At 38.6% G+C, this 24,345-nt stretch overlaps 1 protein-coding gene across 4 annotated transcripts in view; it reads left to right on the plus strand.

Annotated features, from left to right (window-relative positions):
• Positions 1 to 24,345, plus strand: part of alpha-Man-Ia (alpha-Mannosidase class I a) — a 67,541-nt gene that overhangs the window by 2,300 nt on the left and 40,896 nt on the right. The window contains exon 1 of one of the 4 annotated variants that reach the window (XM_015171008.3): positions 21,551 to 22,603. The exons of the other annotated variants lie outside the window; for them this stretch is intronic. Within the exon in view, the coding sequence (XP_015026494.1) occupies positions 21,899 to 22,603 (705 nt within the window). The 5' untranslated portion in view covers positions 21,551 to 21,898. Of the gene's footprint in view, positions 1 to 21,550; positions 22,604 to 24,345 lie in introns of those variants that run through there. 4 annotated transcript variants of the gene reach the window in all.

The following is a 24,345-nucleotide window of genomic DNA, read 5'->3' on the forward strand; positions in this document are numbered from 1 at the left end:
AAAGAGAGCGAGAGCCACAATGCATTCAGAATAAATACAACATTCACAGCAATAACAAAAGCTGCTGTTGCCGATCACAAATACATTCTCAAGTAGCGTATCGTACGTGTGTATTGGCTCGCATGCTCTCTTTTGGCTTGCGTTTATAGGTTAGGTTAGGTAAGGTGGATTTTGTGCTCTGATGCATGGGTTGTTTGGCTGTGGAGCATTGTAATGGGGAGGGGGTTCCGTTGGGTGCGTGTTTGTTTTTCATCAACATACGAATTTAGTCCAAATATTACATCTATATTGGAAAGGATGCACATACATTGTATGTGCAAATGGAATGTATGGATACATCTCAGTATTTTTTGAGCCTTGATTATCCGAGACTTTATCTCGATTATCCATAAGCTTTCCTTTTGGATAATGGAGGTAATCACGTTTAACAAAGTTATCAACTCAAACACAGACGGATTAAATTTTTTGGAATAAAATTAGATATCTGTTTATATTCGAATATGTGTTTTTTTTAGTTGCAGAAACATGTGTTCTTGTTTACGGTAAATGAAAGTAATAACATTTTTTGTCAATATAAACTTATCGAGATGTTCAATGGGCTTGGTGCCGAGCATCGTGGATAAACGTGGTTCAACTGTATTTCCGCTCATCATCCACGCTAGTGCGTGGAATTTGCCAATTCTTCAGTTGGTCTGTGCATCAAATGCCAATTTGTCAGTACATAAGTATTAAATTCTAATCGGATTGTTTCTCTGCACCCTCCCCCTCTCCCCTCATCCATCATCCATCCATCCGTCATTTACATGCTTTGCACGTTTGATAGCCTGAAGTCAATTGAGAGATTTATTTGGCATTGATACCAAGAACACAACATAGCGCTAATGAAATGTTATAGACCCAATGGGGATGTTATATATTTCAGTGGAATTTCTGGGTACACCCACCACGAACTTGTGTAGCTACACATGTTTGCAATTAATGTAGATCGGTAACAGCATTTTTTGTTGCTGATAAAACTGAATATATATACATGTATAGAATTTATACACATAAATATGTAGCAAAACCCTAAATGAACTGTTTAACAACTGTTGGGGAACAGCTCAGCTGTCCGAAACTTAAAGACATATTGTGTTTGCTCTTGCCCTTTTTTTATGCCAAGCTGCCAACATATTTGATTTTGATGTGCTTTCACTTTGTTACTCATTTTTATGATTTTTTTTTTGTTTATGGCATATTTCCACTTTTTTCATCTCGTTGCTTATTCCACTGACCCAGAATTCTACTAGGCGCTAAACTCTATTAAGTAAGAAAAAAAAAACTTCTTAATCATTTTGAACTGATTCAGCAATCTAAGCAACAACAATAACAAAAACAATAGCAACAATATCAACAACAACAACCGCAAAGATCGCGAACATGGCAACAATGGCACATTGACTTGGACTTTGTTTTTATACCCTTCGCCCAGTCAATAGGGTAGCATAGACTAGTGCCAATGTCTTTAAATCGTGCCTAGATCTGAGCTGAGCTGAGTTGATTGATAACTCTTTCAGCTTATATTATTTCCAAAGATTCGGTTGGGCCCTGGGTAGCGCCTAGTCGGTCAGTCTCGCCCAACGCACCTTTTCTTGTTGTTTGTTTTGCTCAAGCATTCGCACAATACATGTCCCAGCATTCTTATAGAAACCGAATCTTGCGATAGTCTCACAGGTATTAATTAAAAGCGATTCTGTTCGTGTTCCTCATTTTTCTTCCTTCTTCTTTATCATCTTACTCAGAAGATCGACGATCACGATAGACAAAAACAAAAACAAAAAAAAAAAGAGACACCTGTGTTCTTACCTTTGCTTATCAACGAGAGCCTTCTTATGTACACTTGTGCATCAAACCATTTCCGCATTTAGTTTTCATTGGTTTCGCTTTCTAATAGACGTGGCGAAACAGAACCCGTTAACGACCTAGCCTGGAGCTATTTGCTCTCTCTCTCTCTCTCACGCTGGCTTATTCATTGTGCGAAACTATTTTTCGGTAAGCACGAGCCAAGCTTCTGCGTATGCAAGAATAGCTATTAGATCCTGCGGATTCTAAATGTTAAGGATTCTATTTAATCTTTAAACTGACAGTCAACAACTTCACACACGAATTTTAGTGCGTTTTATATTATTTAACCATTCAGTGATTGGCTGACTGACTGATTGACTGATTGATCAGCCATAATCGTAAAAGCAGGAAATTTTTCCTGTAGTTTCCTTATAAGATGAACGTGCACGTTGGGACGGGTTTTCCAATCGTATGCAACTTTTTTGTTTACCATCCGATCGGTCTTAAGCTCACTTTCAAACATCTTTGCTCTAATTCACATTTTTCGCAAAATGCATTCCTCTTTAGTGGAAATGGGCGTCAAAGATTTGGTAGCTAGGACGGTTTGCGATCGCGCATTTAGTTGCTGAACTTTGAAGTTAAAAGATGATGTGAGTATAAAAGGAAGTTATTTGCTAGATCTAGTTGGAACATCGTATATATACTGGGTACGAGGAATGTGAAAAGTCTATATTGATGTTTGAATGAAGTCCACCTCACTTTTAGCTAAGATGGCAACTCTGAAATTATGTCTGTCGTTCATTTTGACAGATTGGCAACTTTGCGCTGTAATTCGCAACAAGTTGAAACCTTGTGGAAGAGATGTTTGCTGGTGATAGAAACTGGGAGTCTCCTATTGACCTTGGGTCTATCAGCTATTTATTGGGGTTAAACTAAAAAGTTCACTTACCCACACTTACGTGCAACAATATATGGCTTAGCTTATGCACTTATTCCGCTACGTTTTGGCACACGTGAATCAATTCGATTTGCACTGCACATGTCGCACTTGAGAAGTCCCAGCTCGTCTCGCGATTGTCACGTCACTATTTTTTCAATATTCGCGATATAAAAGAGCCTCCCAATTGACTCAATTTATCGTTCTCTTGCGAATGCGAGCTTTATAATAGACTTAAACCAGTTTGCCGGTCGTTGATCACGATAAGGCAATTTATTGTTAGCAACTGATCAATTGTTTGAGACATCTGCAGACAACTGTTTAAAATCGCTTAAGGTTCGTTTAAATGGATTTGTTTGTTATATATTTGTATGCTTAAGAGTTTGGGAAACAGAAGCTGGGTGTGGAGCAAAAAACACTTCGAAGACATTTGCAAGCATCGTATAAACGTTATATATTTGTGAAGCTGAGGCGAATGACATTCGGTAACATTTACATTTTCAGCCCGGCGATGACGGGTAATTTTCCGCGGGCAAAGTCTATTCAAAATTTAAAAATTGTCATTCTACCAATTTGCTTACACCTCTTCTTTTATTCGCATCAAATATCTGTAAAGCTTCTTAATGTATATTTTGCTAAGTCTTACAACAAAAACTAACATCACAAATTTGGCATTCCCTGCAGGTAAAATAATTTTTTGAATCTCAATGAATATTAAGTTGGCCTCTTAAAATTCTACATTTGGCATTTGAATGCCAAATTTCATGTTTCTAGCTTTTAGGATTTCGTAAAAACGTTCCGCAGAGCATACAAATTTATAAAATAGTTCATAAATTATAGAATGTACATCAAATTTAAATGTTAATTTGGACTTTTTTTATTATTGACAAAAATGATAATAATTACGTTTTCATATAACACAATTTTAAGATGGATTGTTTTTATGTGTGTAATTAACATCGATCTTTTTCGATCGACTCTGATCAATATATAGCAATATATATATATATAGCACACTTCTCGACAAAATTAAAGTACCCCAGATTGTTGCTATCGCATATTATTGATCGCTTACGGCAGCTTTGTATTTATATAATAATTTGATCCACTAGCTGCCGAGTTATAAACAAATATATATCTATGACTCCAATATACAATACAATATATATCCACCAAACTATGTGAACTCAAATAATCGAAATTATCGTCTATATGTATATATCGAAGGATCGTGGCCTATGGCCTATGGTAAGCAGATATATCGAATATAACTGAATGTGAAATTCGATCGCATGATATCGATTTGGTCGGCCACAAATACTGTATACTCCCTTTCCTCCCACCTCATCAGCAGATAGGTCAACGAAACGTTTAAATAAATAAAAAAACAAACAAATAAAAAAATATATATAACTAAGCGATTTGTGGTAGAGCTATCATTAGTACTTTTAGCTGTCCATTACAAGCTTAATGAGCATTTTCAGGCCAATTTGAGCATAAAATGCGTTAGACTTTTTTAAATTTATTTCCTGTTATCTAACAAATTTTTAGCAGAGTGCTGATCGGGCGAGAGGGGGGTTAGTTTAGATATTTACAAGTTGCGGCTTAGTCTAGTCTAGGTTCTAGTTATTTTTGGCTGAGGGACGGCAAGCTGAGAACTAAGACAACGATCGGCTAGATCCGTTGGGTAGGTCCTTTTAAGTCTTCTACTCCTTTGCTTCATTAGAAGGTTCCGTTGGGATGCATGTGAACCTTGACAAGGTAGCTCGTATATGTAATTACTGCTAAACCTGAGCAGTATAGCCTAGCCCTGTCTTTATGTTCTTCGATCCCAAAGATAATAATAATTTGAGACATTTAAGGCTGCAAAGTATGTATAAACAGGGTATTTCCTAGTCGATAAAGTGTAGTTGTAGCTGCTCACGTCAACTAGCCCAAAGTTAAGCAGCTCGAATAGCAGTTTTTTTTTATTTTTTGGGTTCACTGGGCTTTAGCCAATAACTAACCGGGGATTTGGGTGGTGCATGGTGTTTTATTTTTCTTTTGTTGTTGTCATCTCAGTTGCTATTTCAGCGACTCATCGTGGTCGCCCGTTCGCAATTTGTGGGCTATCCAAAGTTAATTTAGTCATTGCGTACATTGGCACAAACACACACACACACACACACACACAAACACACACACACACACACGTGCCGCATTGGGCTCAATCAGAATTGTTGTCTGTTTTGGGCTGTCGGTGACATTTAATTGGCCAAGTGCGAGCGGCGGGCTTGGCTTTCACAAATAGCGCTTAACAACAATTTCGTGTGCTATTCGTGCCATGCCTGCAGATAAATACAAACAAATAAAAAAGAAGTTTGATGACTGCAACGCCGAAGATTAAATACCCTTTAGACACAGATACACAGATGCAGATACAGGGGAAAATTAGCTGGAGATCACGTGATTCTTCCTCTTGATATATTAGTCCGACATTTGGATTATATGCGAGGTGCTTATTACAGCTATCTTGATAATATAAAAACCTCATTTTCGACCGATCCTTCCTATGGCAACTTGATGATATAGTTGTACGTTCCTTAGGTTTGTAATAAAAAGGTCTTGAAAATTTTTTTTTTATATGTTGTTTAACGTGTCCTCTTCTAAGCGTTACATAAAGCGCGACAATATTATAGTACCCTCGACGAGTGTATAAATAGACCTAGAAACAACAACAATAGCAACAACATAGACTGTCCGGCGTTGTCAGGCGATGTGTGTCAATTACCAGCAGCAACATCATTCAAACACGACTTGCCACAAACAATTGCATTGTAAGTACATGTGTATTTGTATTACAAATGTAAATTAGAAGAGTTTGCAAAGCTCAATTGTTGAAGAGAGTTTCTTTGAAAGCCATGGAATCAGTAATAGCACAAATGCACATATGTAAATGAATAGTGTGTGTATTTGTTTTTGTGCCAACTGATAGATCGCTGCATAATAGAGCTACGAGTAAAACTGAACAATAGAACAATGGATTTTAAACAAATTTCACTTACGAGGGTGAAAAACATGTGAAAAACTATTGCATATAACCTTTTTACTTTTCATCTAGCTGTACAGCTTTTCAAAGATCTATTTAGAAAAGTATCCATTCGATTTCGAAAAAAAAAATGGTTAAAAATGGGGTATTTCAAGTTGTCGGCATCAAAAGCTTTGTATACAAATTAAAATCAGAAAAATGTTCATACAGTTTGGGAAAAACAGAGGCAAGAATAGTTTAGAAAAGCTTGATATTTTCGAAGATATATGCTTATCGCTAATACTATACGATTTTATAGGGTACGGGTTGCATACTATTGTTATATATTTGTAAGCATTTCACAGGTTGAGCACATCTGATGATTAAAATCTTAACTGATCGCTAGTGTGGTTTGTGTGGAGGCGAGGCTAGACCACACTAATTTGTATTGCAAATAACCCCAAATGGCGTCTAACCCTTGGGTATGCGCCCACGCCGTTAGCTGTTAGCCGCTTGCCGTTTGCCACATGCCACATGCCATATGACCTTTTCCCGGCTGCCGCTCAAATCGCAGACATGCAATCCCCCTCAGTCACAAAGCTCACAGCCAGTGGAACAGCTGCAGAGCCAGCCGTCAGCCAAGCGGAATCAACCGCTCCGAAATACGGCGACGAGGCAACTGAGCAAGAAGCTTCTGCATAGATGGAACATTAGCCCGTTCCAATGCCAAATCATTCCGTCGCAACGTCGGCAACGCATCAACGTGGAAGCTTTAGAAAAAAGCTTGTTGCGGCAGCTTTAACAAGCGCACTGTTTTTTGGCGCCAAAAATTCGCGCGCTGCCAACTTAATTCGAGGGCTTGGGGGAAAGCTCAAAGTCAATTTTTACGGGTATATCGATTGATTAAACTGATTGGATACGTTCATATGACATTTTCGACAGATAGAAAAAACAATTCAAATTTATTTATCAACAGCATAACACAGTCAACTGCATTGTTGCCAAATTATTTGTTATTAAATTAACATTTGTGCTTAACACAAATTTTGTGATTTTTATATAATTATCGGAATATTGTTTTTGCTTGATTGGGTTTTTTGTTATAGACGAAATTAAAAAGGATTTTACTAAATATGCATTTAAATGTATATTCAAATTAATATTTATAAAATGTGAATTTCATAAACAAATAACAAGGTATATTTCAAATATGTTTTTTTCTATGCATATGATAGAAATATATATTAAATATTCGAACATCATATAACTATTATGTATATCAAATTATATTTGGCTGCTTTTTTAGGGCATTTGAGCTGTCTTATATATTCAAAAGATTCTTTCCACATCTTGTTGGCTGCTTCAAAGAGTATTTGAGTTGCGGTATGCACGCATATGGTGTTTCCCTTTCGACAAACAGCAACTCGTTGCGACTCGCCTCTCGACTCGATACGTTTTGGGACGAAGGCCGCTCGGCTCCGAACCGAACGGCGCTCGGCTGACGCTGTTCGGCGTCCAGCATTGGCCCCAAATGGCGCCGTTTGGCCGCCTGGTTGCCTGGCTGTATGGCCGTATGGCCGTATGGCCGGTCCGTCTGTTTGCTTCGCTGGCTTCTTGTGTTGATGTTTTGCTCTGGCGCGTTTAATGTCTCGTCTGCACTGAAAGCGTCAACTCCACGCAATATTCGCACGCGCGCGCGTCTCGATGTCAATCGGGCAACTTTTCGCAACTATTGTCGACGTTGTGGTTGTCGTTGTCGTTGTCGCTGTCGTTGTCGTTGTTATTGGCGTTGTCTGCGCCCGTGTTGCGTTCAAGGCTAGCTGCAGCATCGGCAGCTTCCTGCTGCACACCTGAGCCAAATATGAATGGCTGTAACTGAAACAGAAAGCGTTGTGCAGCAAGAATCAGAAACCAGGAAATCCGCAGACAGACTTTCCGTTGTTAACGCGTTCATTTACCGACCTGGTCTGTGCTGTGCATCATCTTAATGCCGCCACTCGAGGCGTCTCGGCCGGCCTGAAGCGCGTAAATAAACAATAACAATGCGCTGAGGAGCATTGTGCACCAGCCCGACGCTGCGCGTTGTCAATGCGGGCTCCATTGTTTGGCTGGTATTAATTGTGGTTGGTCGTGCAGGTTGCATGGCTGCCGCTGTTTGCGGGCGGAAGCGGATGTGCAATGTGTTGATGACGCCATTTTGGCCAGTCCTTGCTTCCGGTTTACTTGTGTCTCTCTGTGTGTGTGTGTGTTTTTTTTTTTTTTTTTTCTTATTTTTGTTCTTGTTTATTCTCAGTGTTAACATTCTTTTGAGCGAATGACAAAAGCAATTTGAAAAATGTGCCCAGTTGTCGAGTCGACAATGTTGAAGATGTTCAACCAATTAAGTGGAACACAGATATTATTAACTATTTGATAGAATCTTAAGCTTAAATGCATTTGTAACATCTTTATCTTTACTGTACACATCAGCTGATCGCATTACTTTGAGGAATTATCTATAGGTCGTGTATTGTTTTGGGTGAGATTGGCGAAACATTCACTTCACAATTAACAATGTCAGAAATTAGAAATACAAATCTTGTGTTCTGCGAAAAGTTCTGTGCAAAGTGCTTGATGTTCTGCAGCCACTAGACCTTCTCTAACCCTTGCCCAATGCAAATATGCCACAATTCGTTTTGTGAGCCAACATCAGAGACTCATTAATGCACACAAAGTCCTTGCTAGCTAAAATAAATAAATAATAATTTAAAAAATCAAATATAATGCGCAAAAATTACGAATAAAAGAAGTCATACAAGCATTATATGAAATATAAATCCAACTCGCCTGCACTGCCATGATGCCCCCCGGGGACACAAACCGAGCTATCAACAAAATTCATATTCGCACACAGTATGCCAGCAAAATGCCCCGCACGAATTTTGTTTTAAATATACAAGAAAAAAAAATTATATAAAAAAGCGTGTTCGAGAGAGCTCAACTGAGATATACCCTGTACTTAGTGTTGTATACGGTAGAACATTGCCTCCCAAAGAGAAAAATACATTTTGAAATATCTCTGCGTAAGCTACGCAGGCAAATATTGTCGGTCTGTTGCTACACGGTTCAAACCAGCTTGTTGCCTTTAAGCTTGGCTTATAGGCTGGTTATTTTTTGGTTTTATGTTATGTGTATTGATACTCTCTCTGCCTTCCCGGATTCTTGCCTGTTACATAGACTTGCACAGCAATTGTATACCCCTTTTAAGCATATTAAAAAACGGTACAGGGTATACAAAACGGGGGGGAAAAAAAAGAAATCTGAAAAAACATTCAAATTTGCACGGCAAAATCGGTGCCCCATAGACAACTTTTGTACATGTGCGTAGGTGTGTTAGACACAAGGGCTTACATTTTACTAAATTCAAATAAACACAGACACGCACATACACACACACACACGCACGGACTGCACACGGACTACACGCAGTAAAAAACCGCATAATGCGTCATATTTCACTTGAGCAACATAATAAATACATAATAATAAATACAGATGCCTCGAACGGCCTGCTGCTGCTGCTGCTGTTGCTGCAGGTTGATTTGAAGCTAAAACCAAAGAACTAAAGTAGAGCCAAAGTTGAAAAGCGGAAACAAACAGCCTTACGGCCGCGCAGCGAGTACACATCCCTTGCCGCATCCTGTTGAGCGTAGCACATAGCAAAAAAAAAAAAAAAAAAAGAAGCGTATCATGTCTGCCAATCCAAAAGCAGCCTCGTCCCTCTGTGGTTACGCCCACAGCTCGCGCTTAGAGGCGCGTGTGTGTTCACAGGCAACTCAAGTGCACTTAAGCGCTGGAAGTAAGCCAGGCTAAGTCGATGGCGGGATGATGTTGATGTTGTTGCCTCTGCCGTTGTTGTAGTTGTTGTTGTTGTTGTTGTTGTTGCTGTTGGTCTATGCCGCGTCACATCCACTTGATGGCGGCATGCAACAAATGCAGGCCTCGCCTGTTTAGTATCTCTACGTGCGCTATCAGCAACACAGACACCAACACCAACACCAACACCCTAAACGACACCGACATGAACAACATTACCAAACGAGGTCGGTTTGTTATGTTTTTGATAGTGTCTGAGATCAATATCGATTGCCGTTTGGATGCCCAATTCATACTGTAGCTAATTAATTAAAATGAATTTGATTGTTATTACGTTTTCAATATATTTGATGAAATTATCATGCATTTCAATTGGCAAACTCTAAATACATTTATATGTTGGCATATCGTAATCGATAACATTCGAACTGACAATGTTTGTGAATCGAATTTTAAATAAATGTCTAATAAGCCTTATTTAAGTGGGAAATATTCGATACCCTCAGTGATAGTGAGTTGGAATCGATACTTTTAGTATTTTAATTAAAATTAGTAATTTATATACATACATTTTTTAGAGAACCCATTTGAATATCTCCTTGACACTATTATATATAGTTTTGATAAAACTGATGGTACTTTGATGGTAAAGAAATCCCTCTCTGATCCTTTGTTAAATAACTGATTTGGATTCAAATCATTTAATCAAAATCAGCTTTTACTCTAGTCACAATGCAGCCAAGGAGAAGACTTTTTGGTTATTAGTTTTGTGACTTTAAGACTGTAAGCCGAAAGCAGTGCCTGTTAAACTGTGACATTAGATAATATCGAGCTTGATCGCAATTTGTTTGCCTGGATCTTTATACGAAGCAGATGAGTAGACCACCTGCCAAATTGAAAAGCTTTTCCTCCAAAACTGCTGGCCTTGCTTCAGTGAGCGTGCCCCACAAATTTAAGCATGTATATATATACAACTCAAAATCAATCAAACTTGTTGCCATTTTGTGAATCGATCATTTAATTGAGCTCTGGTATTTCTTTTCAAATGCATAACGCGAGCCTTTTCAACTTTTGCAACTAATCTGAGTTTGCATCAAACAGCTGGAAACTTTGACATAGCATATGAAATATCAATGTCTGTTATTTTCTTTATTTATTGCACTGTATATGAGTAAAACCTGACTGTTTCAGCAGTTTTATTTTGTTCAATCTGCAAAGTAAATCTGTATGTGAAATGAATGCATTTTAGTTAACTTCTTTAAAAAATAAAGAAATCCAGATTCCAGAAATCAATATATAATTAGGTTACGTAAACTCTTGAAGCACTTGCTGCATCCTCATTATTGTATCTAATTTATATATATATATTCAAGTATGTATATATTCTCTATAATTTCTATTTAAACGGCTTATTATTTGCGCTCTTACCAGTTATTGCGCCTCCCGCTTAAGCTTACTCAATCCATGTCGGAGTTCGACAGAATGATTGTTATGTTTATTTATAGAATTGTATTGCAAACACTTCAAGCCCTCATTGTTATGGCTAATATATATATATGTTCTCTTAAGCTGCTGATGTGCATGGCTCTACATAGGATTACGCCCATTTCAAACGAGGCTTAATAAGTTTCTACCAACGAAAGTAAGAAACCCTTAAGGCAGGCATTCTTTCAGTCCATAAGGGCCGCAATACAAATGGCTAACGTTTGTCTTACGTTTACATTTATATATATATATATGTATATTTTTTTAAATTGCTTTCGCTGGAATTTTGAAGAAAACCCATTTATATACGCACATGTGTCCCCAACTGCCGACGGTTGTCTGCCATTGACCTGGTTGCAAAATAAAAAGACACGTAATAAAAACGATTCATTGACAGAGGAGGAGTATATGTGGCCACGTGGTCTGCTCCTAAACACTTGTTTCCGTGCTCGGCACTCAGTTTGACACGTTTGATTTGATGTCAACAGAAATTTACATTTATTGTAGTTTTTTGGTTTGGCTTGCTTCGGTTTTTGTGTGGTTTACCTAGGAAGCCTTTTGCATTTTATTGACTTTGTGGTGGGCTCTGCCCCCCAGCTTGGCTAGTTTTTGCGTGTGCGACTGCGACTTTGGTTACATTATTAATAATTCATTGCGCTTTCCACGCCTTTTTGTCACCCGGTCATAATTCTTGCGGCTCCGCCTCAAAGTATGCAATAAAAATTGGGTCAACAATAAAGGAAAAAGAAGCAAGAAAACAGATATCTTAGGCGTGCCGAAGATTAAATGCCCTTACAGACATCAATCAGAGCCCAGCTTTCAAACAATGCAGTTCAATTTAAGGCCGAGGTCAGCTTTATGTTAAATTAATAAATTTTAGCATTCAGGAGGATAAAAAAACGTTCGTTTTTTCTAAATTATGTTTCAGTCAAAAATGACAAATTTGCTACACATTTCGTGGCGAAAAAATAATAGACCCTGTAAGGATATGAAAAGGGAAACCAACCTCGACAATTTATCAGCGCACAATATCAGGTTTTTTTTTTCGGTGTTTTTAATAAATTTTTTACCTGGTGTTCGTTTCGTTTCGTTATATTTTATTTTATTATTTTCGCTGCAGCCTGCCAAACTTTTGTTACAATTTTTGTATGTTTCTGTTTTAATATACCCTGTACCCAGTGATTGCTTTAAAGGGTGTAATGTTTTTGTGCAAAACGCAGAGGGCAACAGCTGCGATACCACAAAGTCTGATCGGCACGACGAGCTGTGTCTATCTAAATAGTCTGTATGTATGTTGACAAGCCAAAACCCGAAAAGGGAACAGACACTGTTTAGTTTCTCCGTAAGCAGGGTATCCTTTAGTCGGGAGCACGCGCTTGTCTTGCTGCCTTGCCAATTTTATTGTCCTTTGCTGTTTGTCATGCAATTTGCTTATTTATTTTTTGACTGCAGCGGACAACAAGTTGTAAAAATCATTCGCTGACTTTTTGGCCAGGCTTTCGGTCTATTTTCTTGAATGCTTTTCTTTTTTTTTTGAAAATACATATCTGGTTGCATTTTAATTGCCAAGTTCTATTTTATTCTATTTTGTTGTGGCTGCTCTCGTAGCTGTCCCTTGCCATCAGTTGGTTCAACAAACTGATGCCTGGTTTTGGCCTGCCAGTTGCAGCCTGTAACAAATCCTTTTACTCGAGTCATCCAAAAGGGATAAATGCCGAGAGATGGGCAGCCATGTCAAGCGAAATGTACTGGAAACCCAATATTTGTATGCCAAATAAAACCATGTTTAAATCAGAATTTTAAATAACTTTAAATAAGTTTCGCGTAAAAGCCTAGATTGTTGAAAATGAGCAGATGATAAATAATGCATTTCTGTGTTCGCCCTTTTCACTTATTTTCCACGCTTGTAGGAGAAATTTTTTAAAGTTTTGTGTTGTCATTAGCTCAAAGAGCGGCAAACATCGAAATGTTAAAACATTTAACATAATATTAGATATAAGCTATATATTAAAGGAAAATCAAATCTTATATTTTTGTACATTTATTGGCTTCCGGTCGAAAGAAACCTTGAAAAAAGTAAATTGTAATTGCCTTGGCTTTTGCATAATTTTTAAATTTTAAATTCAATTTCATATTCACTTTACTTACGCTAAAAATCTAAATATATGACACAATAAAGTTTGCTCTACGATTTACCGACTGTAACGTGGGATGCGCATAATGAAAATTGGCTGGAAATGAACTTTCACCTTTCACCTTTCGCTCCAACAGTCTGCCCATAAACACGGTTAGCTGCAACGAACCATTTGCTTATCACCTAACTGGTGGTCATGCATTCATTTCCTTAAATCAATATAAATCCAAATCTTTGCCACTTGTGCGGAAATGGAAAATAAAAAAAAAAGGAAAGAGTCGTACAGGTGAAGCCGCTCATGAATAGAATAACATGCACCTGAATCTATATAGTATATATTGCCCACAAGCTGGAACGCTTCTTCGTTTTCCTCTCCGTGTCAACGTTTAATGCGATTTTGCTTCGGTCTCCGTTTGACAGTCGCCAAATACCTAGCAGCAAATGAAGGCATGGGAAACGACATCCTTTCAGTCTTTGCTGTGCTGTGTAAACACAGGACATATAGTGAAATATTGTAATATTGCTAAACGTGTCATATCTCTAACAAACACAATTCCATATTATCTTTTGTTTTCTTAGGGCTCTTGCTGCTATTAAACTTTACAAACAGTTCAGCTGTCGTGTTTTATTTGAATGTTTCTCGATTTGTTGCGCAATATGCTCTGCATGAGATTGCATACAAGACATGGTTTACTTGTGTCTGGGCACGTTGCAGATCCCAGAACCGAAAAAATATGCAAATGTGACACTCAAAGGGTTAAGAGTGAGAGCAAGACTCAGCGGAACGAATAAGTCAGACACATGGACTGAAAGGCTTGTCAGACATGTCTGGCACTTTGGCCACTCGGAGCTGGGACTCAACTGTCTACTTTAAATGCCGGCCACACTTAGAGCGGATAATTTTGATCAATTTTGTATGAAGTGAGCCCATTCCAAACGGCTAAAACGGGGTATACTGGTTTTTGACAAATATATGTAACAGTTGAAAGATATTTTTTTTTTTACAATACCTTAGGGAATATTCATTCTCAATCAGTATTAGCAACCGACTCGATTAAGCAATATTCGGAAGTAAGGTTCTGCTAAAGCAGGCGCAGACCTTCCCAGTTCTCACCATAATTAAAAATGTCCTTTATGGGGTACATGGTGATTCCCGACTAGAGCACTCGTGCCGTTTTTCTACTTTAAATATTTAATTAGTTCGATTTTGCTGCTTTTAACAGTTGCCATTGAGCTTTGACCTTGACAGTGACTAATTAAACGCTGCGCTTTATTTTGGTTTTATATCGATTTTGATTGGACCAACATCGACGCACATCTTTTGTTGCCAACTTTGACCTTTCTGCAAGGCCTGCCACTGCACTGGATAGTTGCATAGTTCGATGGTTGGATAGTTGGGAGGTGGCTGTCGAATCCGAATTAGGTTGAAAAAAATATCGTATTTGCTAATGCAGAGCAAACCAAAGGCGCAGCGCAGCAGGGCAGCTGAACATCAGGACAGCAGCAGCACAGCAGGATAATTGAATGCAGGACACATGACAGAAGAACATGCACAAAACTTACTTTAGTTTTTCTCTTTTCACTATTTGTTGTTGTTGTTGTTGTTATTGTTGTTGTTGTTATTGTTGTTGTCGTCATTGTTGCCTGCGCTGTTCTTATGGCTTTTTATTGTTTCGTGCTGTGCTGCCCTGCTTTGGTGCAGTTTTAATAATTCAAAGTGCTGCTATAGACTGCCGAATGCCAGCTAGCTGTTAGCTGCTAGCTGCTAGTTGCCCAGCTACGACTCCCTGTCGCATTAAATGTTCTTTTGTTTTGTATTTACACCGACCACACTGAATGTGCGCACGTTACGTATACGCAATGCGGGGCAACAGAACGTCCCATCAAGCGAAGCGTATGCACCTCAAACTCGACCGCATGAGCAGCTGTCAACATGGCAGTGCAACGAGTCTATGTTCCTTTGTATACCCTATATGCAAAAGTATGTGCGAAAAGGATATATACAGACCATGTAAACACCGGAGTTTATATATTCAAATAGATATTCTTTTCACTAATCTTGATATCTAGCAATCGTAGATTCAATTCATTCACATGCGTCTAATGAATGTTAGGGTATACGTTATCTCATAGTCAAATACTTAATGTGTGCAGGATATCATAAAGATTCTCTGAATATCGAATACCCTGAGTTAAACAGTGTGTGGCTCCAGGGTATCTTGTAGTTGGTTAAACACAAGCAATCTCTGGTTGGATATTATCTCTAATTAAAGTTACTTATCGATGTAGAGTATCTCCAATTGTAGCACTGTGTGGCTATGGGATATGTTATAAGAAATGAATCTGTGTGTTTATGATATCTGAAAATCGGACACGCACTATATATAGAATGTTATTCTGGTTAAAAGGGTATCTGCAAGTTAGACACACTTTGGTTATAGACGTTTCTATTGCTCAAGCAATCTCTATCAATGCTATATTTTTAGCTTAAGCACTCACTGAGTCTAGGGTCTTCTCAAGACAAGATCTCTTGGGTAATAGGCTATCTCCCAGTCAGGTTTAAGGTTAAACAATTTAGGTTTTTATCAGATAACTATATCGCACAGATAACCGTTATTTCTGCTTATCGAAGATATCGTTATTCTTTAGATTTGAATAGTTGTCTAAGCATTAAGCTCAGAGCTCTGTAAAACTAAAGCAGTTTATGTAGGGTAATTACTTTTCTTTTCTCTGCTATCCACATGTCAAATTTGCCAGTTCTACTTAAAAAGGGACTGCTTTATATATATTTTGACCTAGAAAAAGGATCAAAGCAGTAGCTTTGACAAAAATCATTTTCATGTTTTTATAGTTGGTTTTTTTTTTCTGCGACCTTAGGTCAAATTTGTCAGTTTTACTTAAAAGCGGTAGCTTCAGTTTGAATTTAACGGAGACGACTGACTGACTGTTACGTCTACGTAAATCGGGTCTTACGTTATTACGGCTTAGAAACTGGGACACAGCAGCTGCTTTTTGGAAAATCTTTTTGATGTTTTTATTGTTTTTCCTTTCCTCCTAACGATGTGTGAATTTGTCAGTTAACTTTTTAAAGAGGTTGCTTTAGATTTTAGTTTTGACAGGCACTTTAGCAAGGACAGATGCACTTCTATGCCTAGCTTGCAGTTACGACTATGTTAATTGGGTTATCAAGACCCAGAAACTGGAACATGGCAGTACTTTTTCGGAAAATCTTTTTGATGTTTATGCTCTAACCACATGTCAAATTTGTCAGTTAACTTTTAAAGAGGTTGCTTTAGATTTTAGTTTTGACAGGCACTTTAGCAAGGACAGATGCACTTCTATGTTTAGCGTGCCGTTTGGACTATGTAAATTGGGTTATCAAGGCCCAGAAACTGTTTTTTTCTTTCTGCCTAACCACATGTTAACTTTGTCAGTTAACTTGTTAAGCGATTGCCTTATATTTTTTTAACAGGTTCTCTAACAGGGACAAGAGAAGGGAAGAAAATTGGGTCTTATTATACATTATCAAGGCCCTTAAATAGCTCTTACTAGTTTCTGTGTTCTTTTTTTTTTTTTTTTGCCATCTTTATCACGTTCCTTGTGTTTTATTTGGCAGTAGCTGCTGCTGCTGCCGCATGAACACATTTTTTTTTTTAATGCCATTTTGCATTTGGGCCGTGGATATTCGTTGGCATTTCATTTTGGCCTCGCCTGTAGCGGCTGCATTGGTTCCGTTTATGCTTAGGGCCGCTTTTGGCTTGTGTTTAGCAGATGTTTCCCATTTTTGGTGCGCTGATTTACATCCAAGGCTGCACACTCACGACACGTCCTTGGCTATTTGCAGTCCCTGCTTGAGAATCCAAATGCGAATACAAATGCCACTTTATATCAGGGCTTCGAATTGCTCTGAAGCCAACGCAACATAAACATAGCTATGAAAATAGCCTTATACTTAATATGTAGCTCTAATTAGTGGAGCTTCACGTTGCCTCTGGCAAAAGCCCTTTGGGTGTTGCACTTGGCCGCAATCTTGGGCGGCTGACACAGTTTCTCGAGAGCTGCGGCATCCACACAGCATCAAGCATAATAATTATAATGAGGCTTCAGATGCTGTCAATACGCCCAACACGAATAGCAACAAAATGTCAAGCAAAATATTGTCTCGTCCATTTCTATATAGACGCAAATAGCTTGCAGATTCTAGTTATTGCTTGAAAGGCTGAACTCAGTTTGAGATACTTGATATCAACAATGATTAAGCTTTTAGTTTATTTAATAATTGTGCATTTCAAAGCATCCTTTCGGGTAGTTCGTTATTGGTCTTGCATTAATTTGTCAGTTAATTAAAGTAACACAATTTCGTGGCACCTTCAACCTGTAATAATATTGTTCATTTCTCAACAGTTTGAATGTCAGAGTGTGCCTATTCCGAGTTAAAGATATGAAATTTCTAAGTCGTAAATTAGAATTCACTGAGCAAGAAATTGCGAATATAAAGATGTCAATGTTGAAATTGTTGTTTCATTCTTTTTAGCACTGGCTGCTGCTCACTTCGTATAATTAATGACATCAATGACGGACAGGATTTATAAATATTTATTGACAAACTTGGTCTGCGTCTAGTGGTTGTAGCTCATCTGTTTGCTTTGTTGCCGCTAATGAAACAGACATCAGTTAGTTAATTATTAAATAATTAATAATAATCTAACGTGCATGTGATATGTTAGCCCTGTTGACAGTCGTCGGCCAAACACGAAAGCTAAGCCACATTTTGTGTTTGCCTTTGCCAAAGGGCACATTTGTATCAGCCTGGAGTGTGGGTTCCTTTTGTTTGATTATCTTTTGTATCTGCGGCAATGAAAGAAACATTTTCTTTGCCACTCGGAAGCCCACCAAGTAAACAACAAAAGAAAAAACAACGTTAGTAGCAAAGGAAAAAGTTTTTAAATAAAATCTCAAATAATAAGCTAAATTGGTTTTGTTGATAAATCACTTTCAACTTGTTGTTTTACTGGAAAAAAAAAACTTTTCATATTTGATAGAGTTGAAAACATTTTTCATAGATCTTTCAGAGAGATATTTAATAGTTAGATCTAAGCATAAGCACAAATACCTTAAAAACTTCTTTTTTTATTATCAATTTTATTTGATAACATGCCGAGCTTAGTTCATAAGCACGAAACTAAATCTGGCTTAAATCAAAATAATAAATGGCCTATAAATAAGTGACTCAGAATATTTGTAGCTTAAGAAAACTTTTACTGAAGTAATTTAAGGCTTGAAAGCGTCCTCTGGGTATTTCGCTGAGAAATTGCTGCAGCGTGGCCATTAAATGGCGGACGCAGAAAAGTGTGCTATGCAAAATTGCAATTTACTTGTGTTAATTTAATAAAGCTGCCACACACACACACACACAGATACACACACTCATACATACAAACACACTGGCTCAGCTTAAATGCACAACAACTTATTCTTCTACTTTTCCGCTTGCTGTTGTCAAGTCAGCGGATGGGCATTTCGTGGTTGCTTGGAATTTATGTCTTGTAATGCAATCTGTTTGCTGGTCTGTCGCCTTGAGCTGCGCCAGCGAAAAGCTGTTGAAAATAATTATTTAAAAGACGAGCGCAACTTTCATGCTCGCCGCACAAAGCCGCGTCTCAGTCGCAGCAGCACGTTCAACGAAAGGGTCGGATATGATGGTTATATACATATGTGCTTCAATCGGAGCGCCTTTCAGTTCTATCATGCATTGTCAAATTAAATGGTTCAGATGCGCATAAGTATATGTATATGTATATATATAATTTAAATGCTTCTTAAAAGTACTTAAACTCAAAACTCTTTGTGCAGCATTGAAAAATAAAAAAAAAATGTGTCGAAATGTGTTTTGGATGGATAAAACAGACAGATTCGTATCGATAACAAAAGCAATTTTTGGTTCAACAGTTTTTCACCCAATTTCCACACTGGGCTGTGAATTACTTTTTATATATACAGACAGGTGTGCATGTATAACAGTTGGTCCTGACAGCTTTAATGCCAGGTGCTAGCATGCTGACATTTTGACAGGTGCTCTCTTCTAGTATAAACACAAGCACTTAAACTGGTTTGTTTGCTTCGCATTTGAAATGAAAATGTATTTCATTATTATTGCTTCATTATTATTTAAAAAAGGTTTAGGAGCTTAGAGTTAATTCAAAGATGAAATCCAGGAAGCACTTTCTATTGGCATCTTGTTCTGGTCATTGTTCGCGTGATTATTGTGTCTGGGAAAATAAATTTTATTTTTGGGATAAGTTCTTGAATATACATAAGTAATAACTTTTTCTTTTCTTTTTTTGCGTGTCTTCCTATCAACTGGCTGCGCTGTTGTATAAACGTAATACAATTTATCCAACTTTTGCAAATCCGTGACCTTCACCTTCTTCAGTCTTTTGTTCTGGCTCAGCGTTCATTTTATTTTCATGGGATCAGCACACGCGCTTGGGCTCGCTTCTTGTCTCCGCCCGAAAGACTCAGTTGTGGAATTGAAGTCGGATCCATGCGGCTTTCGGCAATATTTGTGGTTGGGGCATACTTGGGGATTTAATTGAGCGGCATGCGAGAGCTTTGACACGCTTCCACACGCACGAATGTATCATTCCAACCACAATACAGGCATACTCGCACGCACACACACAGACAGACACACACACGCATATAACGCAAAGAATTTCGCTTAATTGAATATTAACGCCTGTTGCCTAGGCGAAATATTTTCGAGCAAACGACATCGACGAGCAATAAAAACGTTGCTCCCGCAGCTTCCCCGTTAACCCGCCCCCCCCCTTCTATCCCATTCCATATACGCACCCACTTCACCCAGTTTTCTCACGTTCTACTCGTCCGGCCTGTGTCGCAATCTTCAGTTTTTCTATTTATTTCAATTAATGAAGCTGCGTCTTCGTTGTTTAATTAACTTGAAAGAATGAGCCCTTCAATAGTGGTCAAACACGGCTTGTGTGCTTGTATACCCTGTATACTACCAAAAACAAGAAACAATTGATGGTCATGTAGTTTTTCATATGTAAAACTATTATTTAAATTAGATATTACGAAACGATAAGCTTACCCAAGATCCAGGCATTGGTTTCTGACGAGTTTCTATCCGAATTAAGAGCATATCTGCAATTTTGTTTTCTACTCATTTTCCACCCCAAAAATTGTATACTCCAAATCAATAAGTTTTTTCTACAGAACCTTGTACATCGATCGGGGAAACTTAACCTTGAAATGCTATTGTCATCACAAGGACTAAGTTATAGCCAAAGTTCTCATGATGCGTTTACAAAAAGAAAACAACTGTGAAATTTACAGCTTGGATTAAAAACAAAAACCGATTTGAGTCATACAGGGTACCTGCCGGTCGACTACTAATGAGTCGATTGCTTCTATTTTGGAAATCAACTGCGCGGCCCAGCTTGAAGTATGTGCGGCAAGTGCGCGTTTCGAGAATTAACAGATTACAATTTCAATGCAACATACTAAAGGCATTTTAATTAGTGGGCAATCACTGATTAATTAGTTTGCATGTACTTTACTTGATATATGTACGATTGACTTGAGCTTGATGTACACAGTGCTTAAAGCTGAATTGGGCTATTTTCAGATGAGAGCTTTTTATGGCAGGGCATTTAAATGTTCGTCGAACAATAATTTGAATTCCTTTGGCCCGCTCATTTCTTGGCGCACCTCGAAACGCAGTCAGCAAGCCAAACGATATTTTGGCTCCTTCTTTTTGTGGTCGTTTTATGTATGTTTTATTTATTACCTTACTTTTTGCGCATTCGCTTTGTTTGCCGCCTTTGGCAGGAGAAGCAACTAAAACAATAAGAAATCAACAACAACAACAATACAAAAGACAAAAGGCAAAGTCAATGCGCCGCTGTGCAAAGCATAAACGAACTAATTACAAAGACAATAACAATAACAACAGCTAAATATAATCTAAAACAACAACAGCAACAAAAAGAAGAAAAAAAGCCAACAACAACAACAACAACAACAAGAAGAAGAAGAACAAAAGCAACAACAGTAACATCATGCAAGCTTACTTGGCGCAGCGCGCAGCTGCGACGGCTGTGCGGCTAACGCCAACGCCAACGCCACCGACAGCAGCGCCGGCGCCAAGGTGAACGTGCAGCAGCTGAAGCTATCGCAATAGAGAGCGAGCGCGAGAGTAAGAGCAAGAGAGCGCGCACGCTGACGCTGGAGCAGCGAAGAGCGAAACGGTGTCAAAGCAATGCGCAGAGTTCAGCAGCGCCGCTGCAGTTGCATTCGAGTTTCAGCAGCGCAACGCAGCAGACGTTGACGACCGCGGGCGGCAGAGAGCGAAAGCGAATCAAAGCGAAGCGAACTTAAAACCAAAGTCAAGCCCCAGCCGAGCCGAGTCAAGCCAAATGCGATCGCAGGCGACGGGGCCAAAGTGCGAATGACAAAAGACAACAAAACAAACAAAAAATACGGTGTTTAACTAAAAAAAAAAAAAAATAAAAAAAAAAACAACCAGCCACTTATCGCATATGTTTTCGGCGATAACAGTAACGATAACGATAACAGCCAATCGATAAACGATAAACTTCAATTACAGCTACAGAGTGTGTGCTCAGACAAAATGTGCAGCCGAAAATGTTTCCGCATGCCCACGTTAGTCATCTGCGGCGTCTTGCTGACCATCGTGCTGGTCTGCATTACAGGCATTACCCTTACCAACAGCATTAACATATCGAATATCGTTAAATTGCGCGAAAAGGTCGCCAGCGACTCGGCGGCGGCCAATGGCGGCCATCAGGCTGCCCAGACACGCGCCGCGCTCGTTGAGCAGCAGTACTCCACATTGCAGCAGCATCATTTGTCCAAAAGCGATCTGAACTACATATCAGCGGCAACGCATCCAAAGAATCTACAGCGTTTCCTAGCGACAGCGCAGCCCCAGCAGCAGCAGGCAGCGCAGCCCAACAAGATTGTTATCGAGATCGGCTTGCGAAGCAACAGCGGCAGCGGCAGTGGCAGCAGCAGCAGCGGCAACATCAACGACATTGGCGCCGCCGGCTTAATGCCCATGCCGCATATGCTGCAGGCAGCGGATGCGCTCATGGAGGGCAATGTTGATTCTATATCTCTGCCAGCAGTAGCGCCAGCTACAACACAGACACCGACTACAACAATTACAACTACAACTACAGCAGCAACAACAATGAGACCCACAATAACAACAACAACAACAACAACAACAACAGCTGGCACGACTCTCGTCTTGGGCATTGCCGATCATAATCCAGCGGGCATTCAATTTGAGCGCCGTGCACACGTCAAACAGGTAATGTCAAAGTCCGCCTCCGCCATGTGGCACGCCCCCTCCGGGGAAGATTTACTATCTATAGCTTCCATTTAGCATTGTTCGTTGATTTGCCGGCAATTTTAATTTTCAATTTTTCTGATGCGCCCTTTGTTTGACTCGCGTTATTGTTGTTTGTCGTTGTTGTTGCTGTTGTTGCTGTTGTTGCTGTTGTTGTTGTTGTTGTTGCATCGCTAATCATCGCCAATGCATTGTCACGTCAACAACAACAACAAACACAACAACAGCAGCAGCAGCAGCAGCAACAGCAGCAGCGAACGCGATAAACTACAGAACCATATTCTACTTATAAGCAAATATTTACAGCTGCATATAGGCATTAAAATTATTTGTGTTAAACGTTTATGACTTAGCTAATGTACAATTATTATAGAGTAACAGCACAAAACGGCAGTTCTTAAACAAGTTAGCAGAGTTTTAGCCGACTTGTTGTGTCTAATCGTTTTATTTGTTAAATAGTCGTGACAAAACGTAACTGAGCTGAAATTCGAACGGCAAACCCAGAACGTAACAGTCGAATGCAACCGACTGCGCAATACACTGTTCACGGTGTTCAAACAGCTAACAACTTGTTACATCATGGGTTTAGTTGCGGTCCGACATTGGGAGTTAACCAATATTCTCCTTGTAACTTTCTATACTTGATTCTTTAAAGCAGATCTTGAGATTTGTATTGCCCACATGCATTAAAAACAATAAATATAACAACAGAATGTTGACTTTAATAGTGTGAACATTCCCTAAGATCTTTTCGATGCATAGATCATATTTTTTGTATAGGTATTAACCCTAAGATATGTTAGGGAATGTTTCCTTATAAAAATCCACACTCGCTCGATATAGATAGATATATGCATACTAGGTGAACTTCTGTAAAGATCTTTCAGAAATCAAGTTTCCTTTTAAAGAACTATTTTGGTGTAGTCAAATTAAATAAAAAATATTATAAAATAATCAACATCTTGACCAAATCAATGCTGAGGTCAGTAAAAATTGAAGAGCTTTAGGAACTTACCCATAACAGTTTCTCATTTATGAAGTTCGCATAGGAAAATCAGATTCATATATATGTAAAATATCCTGTCTTTGTGAGCATATTTTCTTGCGTATTTTTTTTTCTAACAACTCAATAAACTAAACATATGCCCATTTGATATTTATATATGCATTGCATATTTATTAGTAAATAAAATAAAAGTTGAAAACAAAAGCAATCGGGCTTGTAAGTGCTTTGAACCGATCGCTGATCGAGAACAGCTATGCAATTCTCAAACGGATCACGCACTCCGCCTCCTAACCCCCCCATCGCCCATCCGCCCACCGGACACCGCCAGAGAACCAGTTCATTGGAATCATTCGACTAAAAAGTTTTGCACAGCGTAATTGCACTTCAGGCTGTCAATTACTAAATCAACAGCAAAAATAAATTACCTCTCTATAAATGATATACGAGCCTCCCTAGCGCTCGCTCTCGTTCTCCTCATCTTTGTGGCTGATTACAATAATTAACATAGTTTTAATGACACTTGGCAAAAAGTAAATTGGAAAACAAATAAGCAAAAAGCAAAAAAAAAAAAAAAAAGAAAAAAAAAAAAAAAACAAAAAAGAAAAACAAAACAAATGTCAATTGCATTCTAGTTGCACGACCACAAAATCTCTCTTAAATCGCAAATTTTTCCAAAGCTCCTAATGCGATTGCTGCG

This window comes from Drosophila virilis, chromosome X (assembly GCF_030788295.1).
Source record: "Drosophila virilis strain 15010-1051.87 chromosome X, Dvir_AGI_RSII-ME, whole genome shotgun sequence".
Classification (NCBI taxonomy): Eukaryota; Metazoa; Arthropoda; class Insecta; order Diptera; family Drosophilidae; genus Drosophila; species Drosophila virilis.